Below are 26532 nucleotides of genomic sequence, written 5' to 3'. Positions count from 1 at the left end.
CAACACTCCAACAACATGTCGACAACATGTCAACAACACTCCAACAACACTCCAACAACATGTCAACAACACAGCAACAACACTCCAACAACATGTCAACAACACTCCAACAACACTCCAACAACATGTCAACAACACAGCAACAACACTCCAACAACATGTCAACAACACAGCAACAACACTCCAACAACATGTCAACAACACTCCAACAACACTCCAACAACATGTCAACAACATGTCAACAACACTCCAACAACACTCCAACAACATGTCAACAACACAGCAACAACACTCCAACAACATGTCAACAACACTCCAACAACACTCCAACAACATGTCAACAACACTCCAACAACACTCCAACAACATGTCAACAACACAGCAACAACACTCCAACAACATGTCAACAACATGTCAACAACACTCCAACAACATGTCAACAACACAGCAACAACACTCCAACAACATGTCAACAACATGTCAACAACACTCCAACAACATGTCAACAACACTCCAACAACATGTCAACAACACAGCAACAACACTCCAACAACATGTCAACAACATGTCAACAACACTCCAACAACATGTCAACAACATGTCAACAACACTCCAACAACATGTCAACAACACAGCAACAACACTCCAACAACATGTCAACAACATGTCAACAACACTCCAACAACATGTCAACAACATGTCAACAACACTCCAACAACATGTCAACAACACAGCAACAACACTCCAACAACATGTCAACAACACAGCAACAACACTCCAACAACATGTCAACAACACTCCAACAACATGTCAACAACATGTCAACAACACTCCAACAACATGTCAACAACATGTCAACAACACTCCAACAACATGTCAACAACACAGCAACAACACGCCAACAACACGCCAACAACATGTCAACAACACGCCAACAACACAACAACATGTCAACAGCATGTCAGCAACATGTCAACAACATGCCATCAACACATCAACAACACGCCAACAACATGTCAACAACACACCAACAACACGCCATCAACATGTCAACAACACGCCAACAACACAACAACATGTCAACAGCATGTCAGCAACATGTCAACAACATGCCATCAACACATCAACAACACGCCAACAACATGTCAACAACACATCAACGTTGATCAATGGATCAATAAGAATTTGTTTTACTACCTAAAATTGGAACCTGTCCCAAACGAAGCTCGTTCTCACCGAGACTGAAACTACAGAGAGAACTGAGAATGAAATATGATTTTACTGTAAAGTATTTGGAGATAATTTAAGTTTTTCTCTTTTATCTGTTTGTTCCTCCTTCACTCTTTTCTTTATTATTTTCTGTCATATTTCATTAAAGTCCTCCTCCGATAAAAATCATCTTTTTGTTGGAGCTTCTCTGTTCACAGTTTGTTTTCACGTCCATCTAAAGCAGGAAACTTCTGTTTCACCTTAAATCTCAGATCAACATACAGAGTTTATGAGCCAATCACAGTTCAGGACTGACGTCACAAACACGAGACTTTACAGTGAAGAAGGAAACCTTCTGTATCCAGAAGAGAAACTTCATAGATGTATTTCTATCAGACACAAGCAGAGAGTTTGTATCTGTAGTGAAACATGTCTGGAGGGGATCTTTAATGTATTTGAATCATTTATATTCTGTTTTATTTTTGAATCCTGCAGGAGGTGAAAGCAGCTCCTCTTCTTCATGTTTCACATGACGACATCTCCATAACCAATGATTTCATGTTTGATTTATGACTAATGAACGTCTGACAGAAGAGACACAGACGGGACGTGTTCAGACGGACGCCTGCTCCGTCAGTCAGTCAGTGGGAGGAGGAAGACAAACACCTGAGGGACAGGTGGGTCTCGCTGCAGCGTGGACTCGCTGCTCATCTGATGACTGTGTGACTGATTTAATCCCGACTCATCCTGTAACTGGATTAAGAGGAGCGGCTGAGCAGCAGGAAGTCACACTGACACCACGTCCACAGCAAGAGTGAAAGTGCTGCGGGGACGGGACGGGACGGGAGGGGAGGGGACGGGACGGGACGGGACGGGACGGGACGGGACGGGAGGGGAGGGGACAAGACGATACGATACAAGATATACTAAGATATGATTTGATATTATACAAGACGATACAGTAAGATAGGATGCAGGACAGGACAGGATGTGAGGACAGGATATGATACAGCCGCCTGCAGACAGACAGGGAGGGGACATGTGGACAGACTGCTGTGTAATATTCTCAACATGATCAAACGATTTGATCATGTGCTCAGTTACAGATGTTTGTGCACAAACTTCACCATTATTTCACCGTTTCACAGCACTAATGCTTCACTCTGAAGCTCACAGGAGAAATCAGATAACATTAACTTTTACACAAACTTGATTTAAAGATGCTGATAGTGACAAAGGAGGAAGTGGATCCTGGTGCTCTGCTGCTGCAGCACTTTCTCTTTGAACCCTGAGGCAGACCATTAAACAGCTGTTCTGCTGTTAGTGCTGTGACTGTTGCACGTTGTATTTGTGTTCAGTTTGTTTGTCTGTTTGTGCTTTGTGAGATGAATTATCCGATTATTGGCCAACCTGTGGCAACTCCCAACAGGAGCGTGTTCAGACGCGCTAACAGCATGTCCTCCACCTGGTCACATGGTTTTAACTTTTGTTATTGTGTGAATTCAGTGATTTAAATAGTTAGTTCACATTCACCAAAGTGTCAAACACAAACACACTGAAGGCAGCAGAACAACAACTCCTGTGTTCTGTGAGCTAAAATGACTGATTTTGTAAATGGAGTTTGGTTGGTTTGTAGAGAGTGATATTTGTCTTATATAATGGTGGTTTCCTGTCAGAAAAGTCTGTCTGACAGAAAGATAAAGAGGTGAAAATATTCTAAATATAGTGAACACTTAAACTGATATTGATATTTAGGTTCAGCGAGTGTGAATCTATTTCTGTCTGTTTCAGTGTCGAGCCAACCTGACTGATGCTGCTGAAGGAAAGAATTCACCTTCAACTGATCCGTCCATCAGTGTCCGACAGACACACTGAGCATGTTTACAGCTTCACACACACACACACACATACACACACACACACACACACACACACACACACACACACACACACACACACACACACACACACACACACACAGCAGCAGTCAGTAACTGACATGATTCGACAGTCTGATAGTTAAACATGACAGAAGAATCTCAAACTTCACACAAAACAAACTGTGTTTAGTCTGTTTGACTCTGAGGAGCCTGAACACAAAGATCCTGTCCATAAAAGGCCACATGAAACACACTGCAGTCTGCACAAAGAGAACTCTGAGTGAGTGTGTGTGTGTGTGTGTGTGTGTGTGTGTGTGTGTGTGTGTGCTATTAAAGGCCTAATATTCAGGATTATTATATCAGGGTTATCTTGGCTGTGTTAACAGGTTTATTCTCCAGGTGTGTCCAACATGAAGAGCACATCTGTTGAGTGAACTCATGTTTTTGGTGAATGCTGAGCTGAACGCATCTGTTTGCAACGAACATGAATGTGTGTGTTATTAATATAAAGATGCAAATATTCAACATGAGTGATGCATCTCATCTATCATGGTTTTTTTCTGAGTGTTGTGTGAAGAGGACGGAGCTGAGGCACAGAGCCGACAGACGGCTGCTGAGAGCCGGTGACAGACTGGAGCTTCTAGAAGAACCACAGACTCCTTTAATGACAAACTGAGAACTCAGTTTCTTTTTAATACATCTGAGATTAAAAAGTGGTTTTATCCTCACTCTCACTTCTCAACCTGTCTGCAGCAGCAACAGCAGAAAGAAGACAGAAAACAGAAAGACCCGGCTTCTCTGGTGAGACCGCACACACACACACACACACACACACACACACACAGGTGGTGCCTGCCTGTCAGCTGGTGCTCTCTAGCTGTTAGCATGTTGCTCATTAGCTTACGGCTGCCTGTTTGGGGTGAATAAACACTCACACAAGTGATGCGAATGACTACAAATGTTCCCAAAATGATCTGTGATCAAAGTGAAACCAAATATTTCCTTCACATCATTTGTGTGTTCCAGCCTCTCTGCTGCACAGATGTCTGGAAAAAGTCCTAACACTTTTTGTGATACTGACGTTGCTGCTTATGTAACAACGCAGTGTGTGATTCTGCATGATGTGAGACATTTTGTGTAAAATTCCGTGTTTCTTTTGAACTTTGAAGCTTTATGAAACGTGCTGACACGTACACACAGTGCAAAGATCTTCCCTCTGCACAGATGAGCGTTGCATTAAACTCATATTCAGGTAAGATGAAGTGAGGTTCAGCTCATTCTTTGTTTATCAAACTGACAACTTTTTCTGCATCAGTTCTAAACTTGACCAAAGCAAAAGTATTTAAGTATTGAAGCAAAATATACTTTAAGTATCCATGTTGCAGTAAAATATTCCCTGTCTGTGTGTTTCTGTCATATCTGATGTTTTTGGATGAATATCGCTGCTGCATTAATGTGTATGTTGTATTTTACTGCTGCAGATGTTTAAAGCTGAACTCACTTTAGTAACTTAACATACTGTTTAATGTTACATATTGTTTAATCTACAGCAGTGCATCATGGTCTCACTGTATGATTGAGCTGTTATTTTACAGACAGTGTGTGTATCAAGATATTTATTGAATATTGCAAAAATAACCTAAAATCAGGATCCTATTTTCAAGCCCCAGATCTTTTTTCTGTGACGTAAATTAAATCATGAATGCATCAAAGATCTCACATATAAAGACACTAACTGAACCACACACACCGAACACTGAGCAGGGTTCCTGAACACTTTGTCTGGAAGGGATTGTTTTTTTTTAATGAATTACAATCGAACAGATCACATGACACAGTGAGGAAATTCCTCCACAGCTGCCTGCAAACAATGTGTGATAAAAAAGCCGAGCAGTTTTCTTTTTTCAGACCCCACGAGACAAACTCCAAAGTATTTCCTGATCTGCTCGAGCGGCCGAGCACAAAGAGGAATTCTCTGAAATCTTATCAGGCTGCAGGACGACTGCAGCTATAAAATGACTCATTAAACCTCGCTGCTGCAATCACACTCGAAATATTTGATCACATCGACGCCAACACAAGTGCACATTTCTGTATCTGCTGCTCATTCTTCACCCCTGCGGTAAAACACGCAACATGTGCATCATTAAGAAGGAAAAAAGGCCTCTTGTAGTCAAACTTTCTGCTGCCACATCTGAATCTGAGGCATTTTCATTCCCTCAACAAATATTTTAGGTAGGAACATCTCTAAGGTTGATATTTTTGTGCGTCTGCTGCCACCAACCCAGCAAGGACTGCTGCTGATTCACGTCTGAAGAAACCACCAAAATTCAGTAAAAACTCAATAATGCATTCAAGAGATAAGATTTTATTAACGGCCACATGGTGGAGCTGTGGGCGCCATAGTTTAACACGTTTATTGAAATGTTTCATCTCATTAAATACAACAGAATCTAATGTTTTACTGTGACTGTAGCGCCCCCTGTGGGTACAACTGTATGAAATGTTACACACTTGTGTAACGTGCTTTTATGTACAACATTCATAAATTTGGTTGCAATCCGATTCACCCTTGAAGAGTTACGGCACGTTAATGACCAGGCCACGCCTTCAAGAACCTGGTGACCAATTACAGACAAACAGGAAGTGATACCAAAAATAAAGAAATACGTTTTGTTGAGTTGTAACTAACAATTTCTTTCATAATTGATTAATCTGTCAATTAATGTCTCGATTAATTGATTATTAGTTGTTTGGTCCATAAAATGTTGAGTTAATTTCAAGATGACGTCATCAAATTATTGCCAAATTGATCACTAGTTGAAAAATATGTCCAAACATGAAAACAGGTTTGAAAACAGTTCCACCTGTTTTCACAAGAATGTGACAGGATTAATTCATCAATCTTCATTATTTTCTGACATTTTATGGACCAAACAACTAATCAATGAATTGAGAAAATCATCAGCAGATTAATCATTAGCTGCACTATCAGGCTAGTTTCACCATATTTTATCATGAAGTAATCCATTACTTTTTAAAGGAGTAATAAAGTAACTAATTACACTTCCTGAGTAAGTTGGCCAACACTGGTCGGGCAGAACTGAACCGTTTCTGAAACAACCTCGTCCTCCTCCTGTACTCTGTTCAGGTACGCTGACACAACAGTGATGACATCATCTCACAGGCAGAGCCAATCAAATGTCTGTGATTCGTCACATGACTTTACATTATACACACACACACACACACACACACACACACACAGGCCTTCAGTAGAGAAAAAACAGGTCAGGTCGCCATGATGACCTCATCCATCATCACATCAGGACAACCAGGATTATCTCTGCCCCGGGGGGGGGGGGTTTACCCCTGTGCACCCCCCACATACCCCACCCCTCCCCTCCTCTGTGTCCTACTGAACATCAGCAGCCTTTGTTCAGCCTCCACCCCTCCGCTCTCACCCTGACTGGACTTCCTGGCAGAAGAAATCAGCGTCTTTCATGATTTGGATCAAAGTGGAGCTGAAGGTGATCAATAAGTGCTGAAGATGTCAGACTAAAGGAAACTTTTCTCTGCTTCAGTCAAAAATCACAAACAAGGCAGAAAAACTGTGAATCAATTTAAGCAAGAGAGCTCAACTCTTCTCCAGCACCGCCCATTGATCAGTCAGCTGACCTACAGATCGCCATGGATACCGAGGAGGATGTAGCAGTTAGGGCTACAACTAACGAAAAGTTGATCATTGATCATTTTCTCCACCAATAGATTAGTTGTTTGGTCCAAAAAATATCAGAAAATGGTGAAAAATTAATCCTGTTACAATCCTGTCAATTGAAAAATAGGTGATCAATCTGCCAATAATTGTTATAACTAATCTATTAGTTGTTTGGTCCATAAAACGTCCAAGATGACGTCCTCAAATGTCTTGTTTTGTCCTCAACTCAAAGATATTCAGTTTACTGTCAGAGAGGAGTACATAATAATAATATATATACATTTAAGAAGCTGAAATTAGAGATTATTTTAAAAATGACCCAAAACAATTAATGAATTTTCATAATAGTTAACAATTAATTTAACAAATTGTTTAATAGTTGCAGTTGTAGTCAAAATATATCAAAAATCACAACACTGCATTCAAAAGTGTCAAATATATGTTGAAAAAAATCATAGAGGACTTAGAATCTGACTTCAAAGTACAAAAGTTTCAGCATCAAAATATACAAAAAGTAAAAGTGCAGAATGTTTAATTTCAGTGTTCATTAATTTAATACTGCAGCTGGTAAAGATGGAGCTCAGTTCATGACTTTATATAAACTTTTGTTCAGTTTAATATCTAATACAACATCAGTTATTACTTACATGTATGTATCATATTAATAAAGTGAACCTGCAAAGTAAATAAAGTTATCTAATAAATGTACGAGTACAGAAAAATATTTGCCTCCAAAATGTAGTGGAGTCGATGTGTTAAGTAGCAGAAAATGGAAATACTCGAGTAAAGTACAAAGTTGTACAGTATTTGAGTAAATGTAGTTACATTACACTACTGCATGACTGATCACTGAGCCGTATACAAAGACAGAGCCTGATTAAGGATTTAAAGCTACATCAATTAATCAATTAACTGATTGATTGACAAATATGAAATTTATTGTCAATATTTTGATAATTCATTAATAGTTTTGAGTCATTTTTTAATATAAAAAGTCTGTTTCCTTCGCTCCTCTCTGACAGTAAACTGATGATCTTGTGGACGTCATCTTGGACTTTAGGAAACACTGATCAACATTTTTCACCAGAGGAAGTGAAGACGGTTTACCTGGGAAGGCGTGTGGGTTGGACGACCCTCTCTTGAGGCACTTGGAACAGAGAATATGTACAGAGTAGTGCAGGCCGGGCCACTCCTGCAGCAGCATGTTCAGCTCCTCCACCAGCGGCGTGATGGCCTGCCAGGCCGTCCAGATGTTGGGCAGCGAGGCGTGGCTGGCGATGGACAGAGTCTCTGCCTGCAGCTTCCCTTTGGAGGGCCGGTGGCTGATCACCACGGGGACTTTTCCTCGATAGGCGAAGATCTGATGCCTGCCGTCCGAGCGCTGCACCACGTGGCTGTTGATCTGCACACTGAAGCGTGCAAACAGTCCAGGAGGAAACAGGAAAGGGAAGCTGTACTGGACATGCAGCTGCTCCACAGAGAAGAAGTGACAGTGAGGCAGAGAACTGCTGCCGGCCGCCGCCGCCGTCGCCACGGCCTCCGCCCGGGGCTCCTCACTGCTGACATAACTGGGGAACTTGTACCAGGCGGTGGCTCCATTTAGAGGCTTGCTGCGCGGTTTGTTGATGCAGTAGCAGATCCCCATCTTCTCCAGAAGCTCCATGATGAGGTGCAGGTCCTGCTGCGTCTGGATCAGCGGTCTGAGCAGCAGGCGGATGACGTTGGAGGGCAAAAGGCCGTGTTGGAGGAAGCCCTCCACGTGGTGCTGCAGGTGGGTCACCCTGAGGTTCTCCCCCTTCTCATCCTCTATAACCAGACTCACCCTCCCCTTGTCCCCCCTCTCGCCCTCGGAGAGGAGCCGATCCAGCAACGAGGACTCGTCCCTCTGGAAGAAGACATTGAGGATTGCAATGAATCGTGGGAGATTGTGAAAGACGTACTCCTTCAGCGTGAGGCTGTCCTCAAAGTAGAGCAGCTTGCCACTCTCATGCAGGTAGGACAAGGCGCTCTGCAGGCGGTCCTCTGTGAGACCCGCCTGGAGGCCCAGACGGGCCGAGTCCCACCACGACAGCCAAAGGTCTTTGGGCTTAAAGTGCAGCTCCTCCAGCATCTGCCAGGACTTTGGCAGCACGCGGTGGAGGTTTGGGAAGATGTCTCTGTGGTCTGCGACAGACATGAGCTTGTCCCTCAGCCTCTGGACGTTCCTCTGGCTCTCGGTGCAGCTGACGCTCAGCACTGGAGACAGGATCTGCAGCCGATGGTTCAGCATGTACTGCAGCTGAGACTTCCTGCGCCTCAGGTTCCTGTCAGAGACCCCGTAGAAGAGGACATGGGGGCTGGAGGAGCGTACATTGTAGCCCTGCTCCAGTGCCTGGTCCACCTGCAGAGCCAGAGTCCTCAGGCTTTGGATGTCCCTCTGTTCCTGCAGGCCGATCTGTCTGTGAATGTCCAGAGTCTTCTCCTCCAGCTCCACCTCCCCACACAGGTCCGAATGTGTGCCCACCAGGCACACGACAGCATGAGGGACTTTGGCACTGAGAAGGTGGAGGAAATACCCGACATGGGCGTAAAAGTTCTTCGGTGAATATGTTTTGAGGTTCACAACAAGGACATAGAGAGCACCTGGGGAGAGGAAGAAGGGTTTGATGAGGTCGTAGTTTTGCTTCCCTGACAGATCGTACACCAGAAATGTGAGACATCGATCGGCATCGGCCACCCAGTGAGTGACTTCGATCCCTTTGTTTCCCTGGAGTCCTTTAATGTCCCGCTGGGTGCTGACCACGCTCTGCCGGAGGCACGTCTTCCCAGCGTTCTTCATCCCCATCAGGACCAGTTTCAGCCGCGGTTTCACAGCGAGCTGCGAGTGTGCAAGTTCCTTCTGATAGGCTGCGATGTATGGGATCCCCTTCATACACACCTCATATGGAGGCTGGATGAGAGGATTGTCCTTCACCTTCCAAATGTTCACTTTGGACAGCTTTCCAAAATTATCTGGAAGTATGGCTATTTGGTTACCCTGTAAAACGAGTTCCTCCAGCTTCTCCAGCTCCACGATGGAATCGGGCAGATACGTGATGTTGTTGTTGTCCAGCCACAGGTTGGCCAGCTTCAGCAGCTGTCCGATCTCCTCGGGAATATGAGTCAGTTTATTCCTGCTCAGGTAGAGTTCCTCCAACCCTGGGATGCTCAAAATCACCTGGGGGAAGTTCTCAAACTCATTTGAGGACAAATTGATCATTTTGAGTCTCTGCAGGTGACTAAAAGCCGGCGGCAGCACTGTGAGGTTGTTGGTGTCCAACATCAGGCTCTCCAGGTTGTGCAGGTGACAGAACGTGTCGGGCAGCGTGGAAATGTGAAGACCGCTGAGCCAGAGGATTTTGGCGGACCGCAGTCTCATGATGTCCGCCGGTAATGTCTCAAACTTGTTCCCGGAGCAGTCGAGCTCCTCCAGCTCACTGAGAGCCAGGATCTCAGGGGGGAACTGGTTCAGCTTGTTGTGATCTGCGTCCAGAGTGCGCAGCTTGGCAAGGCTGGAGAAGGATCTGGGCAGATCGTGGAGGTCGTTGAAGCTGATGTCGAGTTCCTCCAGAAACTGCAGCGCTCCAATCTGAGCGGGCAGATGCTGGACCTTGTTGTGACTGATGCACAGCTTCTTCAGCCCCCTCAGCTGGCCCACACCCTCAGACAGGCTCCTCAGAGAGTTGTGGCTCATGTCGAGCTCCACCAGCTGGCCCAGCTCAAACACCACCCGGGGAATGGCCGTGAACTTGTTCCTGCGGAGGACGAGGATGCGCAGGTTGTTGAGGGTGGATCCCAGCCCGTCTGGCAGCTCCTGGAGGCAGTTGTTGCCCAGGTTGAGCACCTCTATCTCGGATATGTCCTCGGGCAGGATGATCTGGTTGTCTTTGGAGCAGAGGGTGAGCTGGCGCAGGTTGCTCCGCAGCTTCCTGGAGCGCAGGGCGGCATCCCTCCACAACCTGGCCGTCTTCAGATTGTTCTCCTTGTCCTCCATGGCGCTGCAGCCGGAGCCCTCCTCCTCCTCCTCCTCCTTGTTTTCATTGAGAGTTTTCATGGAGACGGAGCGGGCAGCATGGTGGACACCAGCGCGCTCCTCAACAACAAACCCTCCGCCGGAGAGGAGACAAAAGACGGTGAGTGTGTGTGGAAATGATCGAGCGTTTGGACGGCAGCAGCAGCAGCAGCAGCAGGAGGAGGAGGAGGAGGAGGAGGAGGAGTGTGTGTCCGCGGAGGCATCTCTTCTCCTCTTCTCCTGCGACACGGAGCACAATGAGACCAACCCGCCGCGGTTACAGCTGCCGCTTCGACCCCCGATCCGAGCTCCGGTGCCGGGGAAGCACTCTGTCCTTCACCGGCGGCCTCATCGCCTCCACACGCCGGCCTCTGGAGCTCTGTGCCCGGGTAGATCCGTGTTTCTGAGCCGTTCAGTCTCTTCCTGGGAGCGGAGAGTGGAAGTGATCAGCAGCCGCTCTCACTGCGTCAGATCTCTGAACACTCCTCCTCCCTTTCTCCCTTCCTCCTCCTCCTCCTCCTCCTCCTCCCCACACGGCAGGGAGGAGGAGGAGGAGGAGGGAAAGTGTTTGTCCTCAATGAGTTAAAAAAAAAAGCTTTAAATCAGCAGAGAAACCAGAAGAAATGTTAAAAAAAACATATTCATGGATTTAAAAGAAACCTTCCCAGATTCAATAACACATAAACATATAAAACTGTAGACAGAGACTCAGTACAATAAAAATGAACACCTGATAAATTCAAACAAAAAGTTATCATGACATTATTCAGGTTCTGAAGTAAATTAGAGTATAAAGTGTTTTTCTTTTGTTTTTCTGCTCAACATGGACAACAGAGCAGGACTCTGTCTCCATCTACAGGACATGATGTACAAATGAAGGACAAGTACAAATACAATATTACATTCCAATTATTACAAGTAAAAGTACCGATGTTAGAAAAATACTTCAGTAAAAATACTAATTATTCCTTTAAAAAAAACTACTCAGAATATTAGTTTAACTGCTGGTCTTTAATTTGAAGAAGTTTCTGTTTGTCCAAATCTTCAATCTAAAATATATTTTATTCAGCTTTTTAATTATTTTCTTTTCATTTCATTTCATTTTTTACATTTCTTTATTCAACAAATATCTCCTCCTCTTAATGGCAGTTATTTCAACAAGGTGAAATAACTGCCATTTTTATACTATTGATTGGTTAAATTCTTAATGGAGATTAATTTATTCATTATTAATCATAAAAATCCAAACCTGCTGCTGCAGTGTTTAGTTCGGCTGTTCTCATTGGTCAGTTTGAGATCAGATCAGCTGATTGGCTTCAGTAACACAGATGAAAGGTTTGGACACTGATTCAAACTGTACTCAGTTCTCAATGAAATCAATTGATTTTAAAAGTAACTAAGCAGATTACATAGATTAGATTTTATTTAAATTCAGTTTATGTGTTTTTGGCTTTTCTGATTTTCTACAAAGATTTTATTTTTGTTCTTGTATATTTGCTCCGTCCTAAACTGTATTTTATAATAATAATAATTTATAAGTTATTTTGCTTAAATGTGTATTTCATTCGGTGAGAAATTAAAGGTCCAAGGGGGACAGATGTTTATGTTTCCTCTGTCTGACCTGTGAAGTTTGGAATTTAAATGTGTAAAACATTTTTATTTCATTTTTCTACAGTTTTTTATTTTTTTTATTTTTTTTGGCTTTGTGCAAAAGTACACAGCACATTTGAAATCCAAAATTAATTACTTTTTTTTTCAAAACAAACAGTTAAAAAGAGAATTAAAGGCTCATGAACACCTTCACTTTCTTGTAGGCAGGTGAAGATCAGAAGAGGAAAGTCTAGAAAATATTCCTTCATTTCAGTGAGATTTAAAAATATTTCTTCTGAGTTTCTGAGATTAAAAATATTTTTCTGTATTCGGCACACAACCTGTGTACAAATTTAAGAAATTTTTACTACTACTACTACTACTACTACTACTACTACTACTAATAATAATAATAATAATAATGATGATGATAATAATAATAATAATAATAATAATAATAATAATAATAATAATAACAAACTTTAAAAATGTACTTTTAAAATTTATATAGCAGCTTTCATACAAAACAAAAAAAGGAATACAACCAGAAAATACAGTGACTGAAAAAAACAACAGGCAATTAAATTAAAATGAAAGACATTAGAAAACAAAATCAAACATTTTAGACATTAAAGGTCATTAAATGCATAAAACATTTAAATCGTTTAAACACTGGATGAAAATTTATTTAAATGAATTAACAGCCAATTAAAAAAAAATACATTAGATTTTAGTTTTTCCTCTTTATACTTGAACATATTATATTATATTACATTATATTATATTATATTATATTATATTATATTATTTGATTTGAACACTGTGCCTTTCACTACATTTTTCCTGTGTGAATGAATGATGTATTAATAGATTGATATTAATAATCAATCTATTGATTTTGGGATTCTCTAAGCTGCGAGGAAGGAAGATGGCAGTAAACTTGAGTGTGACATCAGTGGGACGTATCGTCTTCTGTTCAGACACACTGTCAACATCTGGATGAAGGAATTAATCAACTGTTCTGAAATCAGTGGGTGTTTTTGTATAGAAGGTGAGAACCTGTGAAGAACCTCAGAGAGAACACTGTGTCTCTGCCTCCACACACACAGTTTTTAAAGGAAGTATTCTAGTACTTTAACTTGAGTAAAATTTTGACTGAGCAAGTTTCACTTGTAGTTGAGTAATACTTTGACTCAAGTACTGTGATTGAGTTTTTTGTCCACCACTGATCTGATCTGATCTGATCAGATTTGATTTGATCAGATCTGATCAGATTTGATTTGATCTGATCTGATCAGATCTGATCTTCATCAGTGACATCACCTGTCATGTTCTTTGAGTTTTTCTGTGTGAATGTAAATAAATGTAAAACAGTCTGTTTATATAAGTGAACCTGTTTTACCTGCAGGACAAACAAACACAGCAGGCTGAAGGACGAAGGACGCTTCACAGGACACCGTCCTACATTCATATGAGCAGAGACATGCAGGTTAAACACACAGCCGACGTGATGACACACTTATTTTATAATAACAGGACAGCTGATCTGTGTTTACAGAGACCAAACAGGACGTCCACACTGAGACAGATCAGACATTATATAACATGCCATTAATTGACTTTAATATTGTTTATAATAAATCTGTCATTCACTCGTCGTTCAGAGTATTTAAAGGGAAAATTCATCACTACTTTCTCTAAAGACATTAGTTCCTACATCAAACTGCTCACAGCGACGTCTGCGGATCGTCTTCAGTAACCAGGAGACGTCGCTGTTCAGGTTCTCACATGTAGTTTTTGTCTCTTTCAGCTCCAGTTTTCTCTTGAGATCTTCTTCCATTATTACTGTGATCATTTCAATCCTAGATTCTCAAACTGTGATGAAAGACCACTGATGGTACTCAGACAAATGTTACATTTTTCTTTGATAATTTCAAAATATGTAGTACTATCAAAATACTGCAACACTTTGAATGAAAATACATCAAATATAAAACCACTGAAATGTGACTTTCCTGTATGTTTGTGTCAGTATGAGTCTGTTACAATCACGAACACAGTGAATAATACACACATGATTATTGGTGGTTATAAACTGTGATAATAAGATCGTAAGCAGAGGTAAAATGAAGAGACTAAAAAATATTTTTTCAAAAACACTGCAGTCTTAGTTCCAAACTGGATCTATAATGAAGAGAAGTGCAGATGAAAATATGAAAAAATGAAGTGGACGATCAGAGCGGTCAGCGTCCACAGTGAGCTGCTCCCATCAGACTGGACCATCAGTGACGTGGAACCTGGAGAACTCAGTGTTCTCTGAGGTGGAAAAACTCTGTTTTTAATAATTTAGCTGAAGGTATCTGATGAACCTCTTTGAGCTTTCTTCTTCTTCCTGTACAGATTTTCATGTTGTTTTTAAATTTTTACCTGAGAAAATAAAAAAAACCCTCAAAGTGAAATTCTAAAAATATTTATTTGTTCTTTTAAAAATATGTCAGTTTGTAAGGTTTGACGTCAGGATCAGAAGCTGTAATAACACATTTCAGGATCTTGAACTTTATTGAGCAGCATTTCACTTTAAAAACATCCGACAGAGACGCGTCCTCACTGAACACGTCCAAACACAAAGACATGAGAAACAGACAGGAGATCAACGCTAAATTACAAACAGCTCCTACTAAACACACAAGAACAAATGTAGTTTCTCTTTGTTCTCGTGTGCAAACAACGCTGACACGTCGTGACCTCGTTCAAACACAACGTGCAAAATGTTCCGATGTGGAGACGATGAGGAACAGCTGATCCTCAGGAACGATACGATGATTTACAGACTCTCGAGGTGATAAACAGTCACATGACACTCGTTCACGTTTTTTAAAAAAAATAACCATATTTTATTCCAAACAGATATAAAATTTATATAAAAACTCATTTGTTGTATCTGACGTTGCCATGGAAACCATCTGAAGCTGAGTGGCGCTCATGACAACTAAAAGTTCCCTGTGTGCACTTTTCCAACAAATCAGGCTCTGGTTCTTGAATCGGTTCTGTTCAAAACTGTTGGAACCTTGGTTCTATCTAGTGAAAAAGTCTTTCCACCAGTTCTGAGCGGAACCATTCTAATCACGACACGCTAACTTTGGTTCCCAGGGAAAACCTGATATTTCTTTTGGTTCTCGCTGGGAACCAACTTTTCAGGTTCTGAACCCGTTTATTTTTGGTGGAAATGCCCTGAAGGGTTCTGGATTAGGTGCACAAACCGGAACAGAACAGGATTCATGTGTGAGAACGACGAGCAAGAACTGGAGCTCCTCTCTAGACCTGCACACATAAAAACCAGGTGTGTGCACAAGGTACAAACACACACACACACACACACACACACACACACACACACACACACACTCCCTTCAGAGTCCATGTTTGGAAGAGGTGGAGGTGGATCATGTGGACGCAGGAGGCAAAGATGGAACCCATTCAGTCTGATAACAGCTGCTCACCTGGTGCGAACGTCAAAAAGAAAACTTTCTAGCCTCCAGGTTTCCTTCCTGGATAAACAGCCCAATGAACACGTGCTGCTTCATGACTTCCTGCTCAGCCCACAGACTTTACACACTTTTTTCAAATCTCTCGTCTCAGCTCAGGGAAAGTTTAACAAATGTAAAACCTCCATGGATAAGTCAGAACTGATCCTTCCTATGTCCCGCCCCTTTTCCAACAACACCTGAGCTCCTTTGGTGCCTCGTTCAACTTTGTCTTTTACAATAAAATCTTCTTACAAAGTCACATCTCAGCTGTTGGCAAACTGCTATCTACCTAGCTAACTAGCTAGTCAACAACTGATGTAGATTAGATAGCTCGTCAGATAGCATTTTGCTAACAGAAAGTCTTTTTAATGGGACCTTAAACACTGAAACTGCTGCAGCTTGATTTGTTTTTCAGGGCGTCATGATTCAATATGATTGTTCAGTTTAAACATTTATTTCAGCACTGATGGTTTTTTTTATTGTTCGACGGTCGAGTCTTCGTTTCATTTTCATTTTCTATTCAGATACACAGTGTCGTCTTTGAAGGACTGTTGGTGAAAGTCCTGTTTGTTTGACTCATCCGTCCACCTCCTCCATCTGTGGACTTTCTGTCTTTATACTACATCAACAGCTCAGGGTGTCTCAGACAGATGTGAACGGTACCGTACACATCTGTCTGAGACGCTGAGGGGCGGAGACAAACTGTTGGTATGTGACGAGTTGGGAGTGAGATACAGCTGATTGACAACATGTTGTTCAGACCAAATCAAATATCTGAAGGACATCTGTCAATATTTTCTGATCAAACATATTATTAATCAAGATAGAGATCAGAGGTGTAATCAATAATGAAACAGAAATCAGTCTGATCACCGACGGGGACGACAGAACGCCTGCATGTCGAGGCGATGCTCTTCTCTCGTTCACCTCCTGTTCAGTAGTACGGGCCGGCGTTCTCGTATCCCGCGTAACTCGGCCAATCAGGGAAGATCCCGTGAGAGCAGGTGGGGCTGCCGTATCGGTCAAAATGAATCCCAAAGTCGAAGGAGTCCGTGTGGCGGCTGCAGGCGTCCTGATGGACGCTCTTCATGGAGGACCAGACGATCCTGTAATTGTTCCCACAGTTACTGTCCCAGTACTCGCATCCGGCCACCTCATAATAGACGGCGAACTCGACGCGCTCATGAGGCCTGAGCTCGTCGGGCAGAGACACGCTGAAGGAGAACGTGTCGCTGTACGAGCTGGGATACGTGTCCTTCATGTAAACACAGTCCACATCTGTGTGGGTCTTCCAGGTGTCAAAGGTGACCCGCAGCTTCACAGACTTCTCAAAGGAAACGTTTTTCACCTTCACGGTTCCTGCGAGCGCCTTCTCCTTCAACACGCAGTGCTCCAGACACACGTAGTTCCTCTCCAGGCTCTGACGGAAGCACAGGTAGTCTGAGGAGGGCTGAGTGAAGTCCAGGACCAGCTTGTCCTCCTCAGCGGTCAGAGAAAGCGCCGAGCTCAGCATCTCCTGGATGTTCAGAGGAATGTCGATGGGATCGTTGAACTCGGAGAAGACCTTCACTCGGGTCAGAGACAGGCCTCTGTGGTCTGCAAACGTCACACGCTTCTTGGCTTTCCTGGAGTCGTTCCTGGGAGACGGTCCATTGTCCTCGGGTTCCGTCTGATCCACACAGTGAGAGTGTTGGAACCTCAGGCAGGAGCTCAGGGCAGGTTTGCACTGAGTCGTCCTGTAGATAAAGTCCTCCTTGGACAGGTACAGAGGTATCGCCATGTCGATCGGCATGATGAGCTCAGGAGGAAACGCACTCAGGACACTGAAAGACAAGAGAGACGTGACACAGAACAACAGGAGCGTTTAGGTCGAGTCACAATGAACAGTTCAGAGCTGCAACGATCAGTCGATTATGAATCAAATATTAAATTAATCACCAACTATTTAAATAATCAACTGATCAGTTTACATCATTTTTTAAGGGAAAAAAAGTCCAAATTTTCTGATTTCAGCTTTTTAAATGTGAATATTTTCTGGTTTCTTTCCTCTCTGACAGGAAACTGAATTTCTTTGAGTTGTGGACAAAACAACATTTGAGGACGTCATCTTGGACTCTGATCAACATTTTCAGACATTTTATGGACCTATTAATCGATTACTAGAGGAAATGATCAACAGATCAATAGGTTGGATGTTTGTGTTCTCCACATGTTTGGGCCTATTTTTAAAGATTGAGACATTATTAATTAATCAATTTATCAAGACAATGATTAACAGATTAACTGATCAGAACTGGGAGTTGCAGCCTTCCTGCAGTTCTCTACTGTCACAGTGTGACCGACGTTCTGCTACGTTCTGTTTACAGAACTACAGCAGAACTACAGCAGAACCACAGAACTACAGCAGAACTACTGAAGAACCACAGAAGAACTATAGCAGAACTACAGCAGAACTACAGCAGAACCACAGAAGAACTACAGAAGAACTACAGCAGAACTACAGCAGAACCACAGAACTACAGCAGAACTACTGAAGAACCACAGAAGAACTATAGCAGAACTACAGCAGAACTACAGCAGAACCACAGAAGAACTACAGAAGAACTACAGCAGAACTACAGCAGAACCACAGAAGAACCACAGCAGAACCACAGCAGAACTACAGCAGAACTACAGAAGAAATACAGCAGAACCACAGCAGAACTACAGCAGAACTACAGAACTACAGCAGAACCACAGCAGAACCACAGCAGAACTACAGCAGAACTACAGCAGAACTACAGAACTACAGCAGAACCACAGCAGAACCACAGCAGAACCACAGAAGAACTACAGAAGAACTACAGCAGAACCACAGCAGAACCACAGCAGAACTACAGAAGAACCACAGCAGAACTACAGAACTAGAGCAGAACTACAGCAGAACTACAGAACTACAGCAGAACTACAGAACTACAGCAGAACTACAGAACCACAGCAGAACTACAGCAGAACCACAGCAGAACTACAGCAGAACTACAGAACTACAGCAGAACTACAGAACCACAGCAGAACTACAGCAGAACCACAGCAGAACTACAGCAGAACTACAGAACTACAGAAGAACCACAGCAGAACCACAGCAGAACTACAGCAGAACCACAGCAGAACTACAGCAGAACTACAGCAGAACCACAGCAGAACTACAGAAGAACTACAGAAGAACCACAGCAGAACTACAGAAGAACTACAGCAGAACCACAGCAGAACTACAGCAGAACTACAGCAGAACCACAGCAGTGTTACTGTCAACCTAAAACTTCAAAACTTCATCCAAATCATTTTTCATCCTGAAGTTAATCACTTTATTCTTCACAGGTAGTTTTGTACCTGTTGTTAATCAGGACTGTATATTGATTAAGATTCTGTGGCTACAATACGAATCACATATATAGATATACATTAACAATCTATAAATTGTGATATATTGTAATGCTGAAAACAAGGTGATATATTGGTATTTTTCATAAAATTTAAGGATATACTGTTTAAGTATAAAGAACACTCCACCATATGAATAAAAAGGTTCTTTTGTTTATTTCAGAGCAGTGAGGACAGAGAACAACACTGTTCTCTAGAAGTCAGACACAAAATGAACCACAGCCATCAATCTTTGAATGAAACAAAATATATTAATACACAGTTTGACAATTGATTTGATATCACAGAATGTAAAAACAGATGGACAGATGTAAAGAACAGAGATGAACCAGCTGAAGTTCTGACCTGTTGTTGTTATTATATTAATATAATGTGACAGAAGGAACATGATCTCACGAGATCTCATGCAGTGAAACAAACAGACACATTAATATTCATTTTAATATTTAATTTTATAATTTTGTACTTGCTGTTTTCACAAAGCAAATAAGAAATACAGCAGATTTTATTCGAATGTTTGTAATCCTGAGCCTTTTAGTTGAGGTTACTTTAAACTCTCAGAACAAGACCCCTCTGATTTTTAATGAATTATATAAACATAATTTTCAAATTTCACTTTTTCCTGCAGTTTCACTGTAAAAAATAAAAAATAAAACGTCTAAAATACTGTAACATGTTGCAGTTTTTTGAAATCAGGTATTTTAGGCCACAACACTGATGACCAGAAAACTTCAGGAATGTCTCAAATTACAAGCAGTTGTCTCAGATTCTGTCCTTTCCATCCTGAAAATACTGAAATGTTTGAACTAGATAATATTTATACCATAATGATATCAGGGAAAATAATCTGATCAAATCAATTCCTGCTTTTAGTTTGTCACAAGTGTTTGAGAACCGAGGAATCATTAGAAAAGACTTTGAATATAAGAATGCAGGCTAATATGTCGACATTTTATTTTTTTTAATCCATAACATCAGTATCAGACCCAAAAATCAGAAGCATAAGTGTCACTGAGTTTCTAACATTAAGTTGTTTATGAGATAAAAAGGTAAGAACTGGGACTCACCGTGTGTTCATCCTGAATGCTTCAGTGTTTTAGTGGCACTAATGATCTTCCATACCTGAGATCAGCTGTGTGTCTGTAGAAACTCTTCACGCCCACCTGCTTCCTGTTTGCTCTCATTTCTTTAACTTTGACCACCAGCCGCTCAGACGCGCTCCTATTGGCTGTTCACACGTTATTATTAACCGTTTTTTTAACGTAACTAAACTGTAATCAGTCTAATCTTCACACAGCCTCCTGTGAGGACGTCATGGTGAACTTACCTGGACAAAAGTGACGTAGAGCCGCTCCTGACCTCCACCTGTCGGCCTGTGGCTCACCGTCCCAGCAGCACTGTGTGCGCCGTGCCACTCTTCATCCTCCTCCTCTTCCTCCTCTCTCATCCCTGTCTGAACTTGTTGCTCATGGATTCTCTCACACGGAGTTCACGTGAACACCTGCGGGCAGCCAATCAGAGAGCTCGGTGACGGAGTGATCGATGAGGGCGGACCTCTGCTGTTTGATACGTCACTCAGCCTTTCTGACAGAAATCTGAACAAGTCAAACTTCTGATCAATAAAACAGGTGGAGTGAAAATCTGTACTCGAGTACTGAAACATACAGAGTATTCTGCTAAGAAAGTACTCAGAGTATTAGTTACTTTTTAATTTGTTAAATTCTTAAAATCCTTACACACAATATTAAACAATGTGTATCACAATATTAAAGTAATGTGAAAAGAAACGTTCCATTATTTTTTAATTACTTCAGTGTGAAACATGATGAAATGTTTATCCTGATAAAATGTTTTTAGAGCTGTAATTAATTGTTCAGTTATTTTCTCAGTTAATCAATTAGTTGTTCGATCCATAAAATGTTTTTTTAAAAAGTCTCTCAAAGTCCAAGATCACGTCTCCTACGATGAACTGTCTCAACTTTCTCATTTCTATTTACTGCAGCTCACTGAGACATTTACAGACGAGCAGCAGGACCCTGTTCTCAGTGAAGAGACGTGAGAGGTCCTGTGATGTGTTCAGGGTTCTTGGTTTTTGTCTGGACTCCAGCAGCAGGACCCTGTTCTCAGTGAAGAGACGTGAGAGGTCCTGTGATGTGTTCAGGGTTCTTGGTTTTTGTCTGGACTCCAGCAGCAGCAGCAGCTCCTCTCTGGACGAGCTGAAGCTGCAGCGTCACGTCAAATTATGCAAGAACGCGACGGCAGAAAAAAGCTTATTTTGGCCTCTATTGACTTCAAAGTACTGAACAAAGTTAAGAAACAACCTGCCGAGTTTTTGGCGAATGATCATGTAAATATTTGTTCAGGGAGAAACTGAACGATGAAGGTCAAGAGGAGAAAGAGCAGGTTTATGATAAGTTATACCTGAGGCCTCCTGATAAGGACTCTGTCCCTGACTGCACCGCCATATGTGGCTGTGTGACCTGGAAAGAGGCTCCGCCCTCATCAGCCTGGCGCTCTGTGATAAATGTGACAGTGACAGGAGTCAAACATTAATCGCAGGTCGATCAGAGCTGAGTTCTCGTCTGTACGTTCTGAAATAACTGCTGTTGACCAGAGGCATGCTGGGAACAAAAAGATCAAGTTTGACCTCATTTAGCAAAACTTTAGAAGAACAGGAGAACGTGTCTGTTAGAACGGCGATGATGGTTCCAAAATACAACGAGACGAGGAGTCCAAACCTTTAAACACTGTTATTTTAGAACATTCTATTATTTACTTATATTTTGTTCTTTGGAACATTTTGTTATTTATTTAGAACATTTTGGTATTTCTTTAGAACATTTTTTTTTATTTCTTTAGAACATGATTCCTTTGTGATTAAAGGAACCATTTTTGGCCAAAAAATAAAAATAAAATCAGTCTGGAGCTGTAACTTTTAAGTAACACATTTTCCTCAGACTTCCTTTGGACTCGTCATCCATGGTTCGACTGAAGAGACTCAAGACTTCAGAGGAATCTAGATCATTGGTTCCCAACCTGGGGTCTGGGCCCCCTTAGGGGGGCAGCAGAAATCACAGGGGGTCCCAAAGAGTTTTGCTTTATTTAGAACATATTATTTATTCAGAACATTTTGTAGCTTAGAACATATTGTCATTTATTAAGAAAATGCTATTCTTTAGAACAAAAGTGTAACATAGTGTTATTGATTGATTTACTTAGTTATTTAGTTGTTTGTTTGTTTGTTTACTTATTCATATATTTAGCCAGGTGTTACCGATCATCCTGCATTATTACAAAAATATGTAAAATCTTTATTTGCACTATTCAGTAAAATCTATATGATGTGAGCAAAATCTGTCATTATAAAAATGAGCAAAATAGGTTCAGCAAATAGGATCGCTAACATTAGCTGTATGATTAGCTCCTTTAGCAACAAGTGAAGCTATCTGTCCATCTGTCCAGTTGGAGGACATCAGGAGGAAAATCAGAAAACATTTTCTCTGTTAAATAAGATTCAGATTTCTTCCTATTCTTTTTACCATCAGATATCCAGTAAAGATGCTCCATAATAACTGAACCGTCTGAGATGGAGATGTCTCTTACACATGGACGTGCAGAAGTCTGCATCCAGGTACGTCTTCAAAAATAAACAAAAATCATATGTACCAAGCAAACTCCTTAATAGCAAAATAAAGAAAATTCTTAATCGTTACAATATTAGAAACATTTGTTCAAACATGAGGAAAATCTTTGACTTCAAAATTAAGTAAAATTAATATGAAATCATCAAAAACCTTCATTTCTAAACAAGCAAAATCCTTAATTACAAAACTAATGAAAATTCTAGATTCAAGGACAAATAAGAACTCTTTCTTGTTTTCACTCCCATTTGTATTATTCAGATTTTTTTCTTCTTTTTGCCAAACTTTAGCTAAAAGTTGGTCCATTTCAAGATACTGGAGGAATGAATCTTAACAACAAACACTGATCCATGTTCAACCACAAGGAGGCGCTAAAGTAGTCCTGAACATGTTCTTGTTACTTCAGAATTAAATACTTTAATAAATGTGATTATAATGATACCAAAGTGAAGGATTGTTTTGTAATATAATGGTTCCATCCTTATTGTTTAAAGGGAACATGTGTATAAAATCTCAGATCTTTGACTGGTTGTGTGTCAGCTGATAAATCCATGTGGATGTGAGATGAGTTCCTTGGAGATCCTCCTCTGTTCCCTGAGTTCCTTCCTCTTCAGTCGGTTCTCCTTCAGCTGCAGGAACACCCAGGTTATAATGATCCGGCTCAGTGTTCTCCTGTGTGCCCGGCTTCTGCCCCCTGCTGGCCTGGAGAGACATGACAGCACACAGATGTGACTTCACTCCTCTGTTCAGGTCAGTAACCACAGACTGAGTCAGTCCTCTAACAACAGACGTGTGTCAGTACCTTACAGTAGAAATAAAGGGCAGAGTTGACCGACAGCAGAGTCAGCGGCAGGACGACCGTTCTGATGATAAGAACTGTTGGATCTGATCAAACACATGGACAGTCATCAATCACATCACACAGCATCATGAGTCCAACAGCTGCATGAAACAAACTGTAGAGACCTGAAATCTCTTCGACATGGAGCAAAGTTGTTTATGAGCGATTTAACTTTTAAACTGAGGAAAGACATTAAAAATGAAAAGTTGTTGAGCTGTATGTAATATCACTGAACGAATCAATATAATGTAAAAATGTAACATAATGTGATGTAACAGCAGCATTGCGCTCTCATGGTAACCTCTGTTTGGTATATAATCCATATAATAATATAATTGTCTCTGTGATTTTGCAGCTCAGATCACTGATTAGAAAATTCATCATCATTTATCACAGACAGTCTTAAATCAGTTCCACTCATTTTACGTTGGTTTGGTGAAAAACTTCAGTGATGTCCTCGTCTCTGTCATCATAGGACAGAGACAGACAGACTTCATGTTTAAATCTGCTGTATGGAGTTTTATTGTTTAATGTTCAGTTTTCATGTTAGAATAAACAGCAGCATTAAGACCACATTCAGTCCATCAGTCATTTTCGCTGCTGTTACATCATGTTTCATTTTTACATTATATGGATTCGTTTGGTGATATTATGAACATACAGCTCAACAATTTTTCATTTTTAACGTCCTCCCTCAGTTTATATCGCTCATAAACAACCTTGTTAGGACAATAATCAGTTAAAGAACGCTGCTTACTCTGAAACTCTGAACATAACCTGCTGCCGACCAGGTGATGAGTTTAGCATCAGTTACCATGGTGATCTAGCAGGTTAAAAGAGAGACACCTTCATGACTCTGAACATCCTGGATTTAGACTCAACAGAGCTGCTGACACATTAATCTGTCTTCGTAGTTACACTCCTCTGTTCTCATTTACACAGTTATTCTCATCACCTGCAAAACACACACACACCAAACACACACACCAAAATACACACACACTAAAACACACACACCAAAACACACACACCAAACACACACACCATCCAAAGGTACAACATGTTAGACTGAATATAAAATGTATCCCTCTTTATCTGGGATCTTAGTAAATCAGGGCCATAGAATATAAAAAGGTTCTCAGTAGAACCCTATGAGTGGGTCCTAGATAAACCCCTGGGACATAAAGGGTTCTGGGTGGAACCCCCTGAGTGTGTTCTACATAAAACCCTTAGAAAATGTGGTAAAAGGTTCTCAGTAGAACCCTTTGAGTGTGTTGTAGATAAAACCTTTGGAATATAAAAGGTTCTGGGTGGAACCATGACACCATAGAAGGGTTCTCTGTAGAACCTCTCACAGGTGGTTCCAGGTGAAACCCTTTCAGATGGTTTGAGGTATATAACTCTTTCATGTTGGGTTCTAGGTAGAACTCTCTGGAAGGGTTCAAGATGAGCCTGTATTAAAGGTTCTTCTAAGAACCAAAAAGGGCTGTTCTCTGGCAACAATCAGAGGAACCCTTTACGGTTCTAGTGATCTGTCTGTCTGTCTGTCTCTGTCATGCTGATGATGTTTTATTGTTTCATGTTGACTTGATGTTTAGTTTGAGGGCAGAAGATAAACCAGCTGTGTTCCTTTGTCCAGCAGGAGGCAGCAGATGTGAACAAGAGACTTACAGTGATGTCAAAACTTTATTTATAAAGTCTGAAATAAAAAGATGAACATTTGGTTTTACATTAGAGACAAAACACAAAGTTTAGTCCAGACTTTGTGTTTTAAGTTCAACCTTTAATATTTAATCATCAAACATCAGAATATTGAATGTGTGATGTTGTTGTGTCACTCTGAGCTTTTTAGATTCATATTTCAACAGTAATCAGACTACAGTAAAGATTTAATGAGAAAAGTTCAAACTGTAAAACTCTGTGTTACACAGAAACATGATGTTTGTATGTAAACAGTTTATTTGTGTAGCAGTGTGTGTTATGTTCAGGTCTGTAGTGGTAAATATAACTTTTCCCCTCATTGATCGATACAGTTGATCTGAAAATAAATAAAGTCTTCCATGACCCACCTGTGGGTCACGATCCAGTGTTTGGGAATAACTGTTCTGTGAAATAATACACGTCACTGATTTTGTTTTCATGTTTGTTTTTGTTTGATTTAATTTTTTTCATCTTTTTTTCATTCCTGATATGTATGTTAAATAATTTTCAGAAAATGCAAATAAAAAACTTTAGCCTTTGTTTGGCGTCTCGTTCCTCCCGTTAAGTTTCTCTGTGGGTGTCAGTGGGTTTTAGTGGCTGCAGAGCAGGTTCCTCCCAGTCACTCTGGTTCCTCCCAGCCGCTCTGGTTCCTCCCAGCCGCTCTGGTTCCTCCCAGCCGCTCTGGTTCCTCTCAGCCGCTCTGGTTCCTCCCAGTCGCTCTGGTTCCTCCCAGTCGCTCTGGTTCCTCCCAGTCACTCTGGTTCCTCTCAGTTGCTCTGGTTCCTCCCAGTCGCTCTGGTTCCTCTCAGCCGCTCTGGTTCCTCCCAGTCGCTCTGGTTCCTCTCAGTCGCTCTGGTTCCTCTCAGCCGCTCTGGTTCCTCCCAGTCACTCTGGTTCCTCCCAGTCGCTCTGGTTCCTCCCAGTCGCTCTGGTTCCTCTCAGTCGCTCTGGTTCCTCCCAGCCGCTCTGGTTTTT

The 26532-nt window shown here is 41.5% G+C and overlaps 2 protein-coding genes across 3 annotated transcripts in view; both read right to left on the bottom strand.

The window, feature by feature from the left end:
• The window catches only part of mfhas1 (multifunctional ROCO family signaling regulator 1), a 24047-nt gene extending 13035 nt beyond the window's left edge, over positions 1–11012 (bottom strand). Inside the window, exon 1 of the mRNA XM_084745647.1 lies at positions 7915–11012. Coding sequence (XP_084601773.1) covers positions 7915–10879 — 2965 coding nt within the window. The 5' untranslated portion in view covers positions 10880–11012. The remainder of the gene's footprint in view (positions 1–7914) is intronic.
• Positions 11013–16324: 5312 nt separating this feature from the next.
• On the bottom strand, positions 16325–21040 carry ppp1r3b (protein phosphatase 1, regulatory subunit 3B). 2 transcript variants are annotated; one of them, XM_084746557.1, is made up of 3 exons: positions 20702–21040; positions 20442–20602; positions 16325–17777 (listed from the first exon to the last, which is right to left on the bottom strand). In XM_084746557.1, exons 2-3 carry the CDS (start codon positions 20450–20452, stop codon positions 16889–16891), a joined length of 900 nt encoding a protein of 299 aa, XP_084602683.1. In that variant the 5' UTR covers positions 20453–20602; positions 20702–21040; the 3' UTR covers positions 16325–16888. The 2 variants fall into 2 exon arrangements, with proteins under 2 accessions (XP_084602683.1, XP_084602684.1); XM_084746558.1 differs by lacking the exon at positions 20442–20602 and having other exon boundaries at positions 20702–21039.
• Between the last annotated feature and the right edge of the window lie 5492 nt (positions 21041–26532).

Source organism: Lutjanus erythropterus, chromosome 20 (genome assembly GCF_056507025.1).
Source record: "Lutjanus erythropterus isolate fLutEry1 chromosome 20, fLutEry1.hap2, whole genome shotgun sequence".
NCBI lineage: Eukaryota > Metazoa > Chordata > Actinopteri > Lutjaniformes > Lutjanidae > Lutjanus > Lutjanus erythropterus.
The sequence above is the reverse complement of the archived record's forward strand: the minus strand, read 5'-3'. Positions and strand labels throughout refer to the sequence as shown.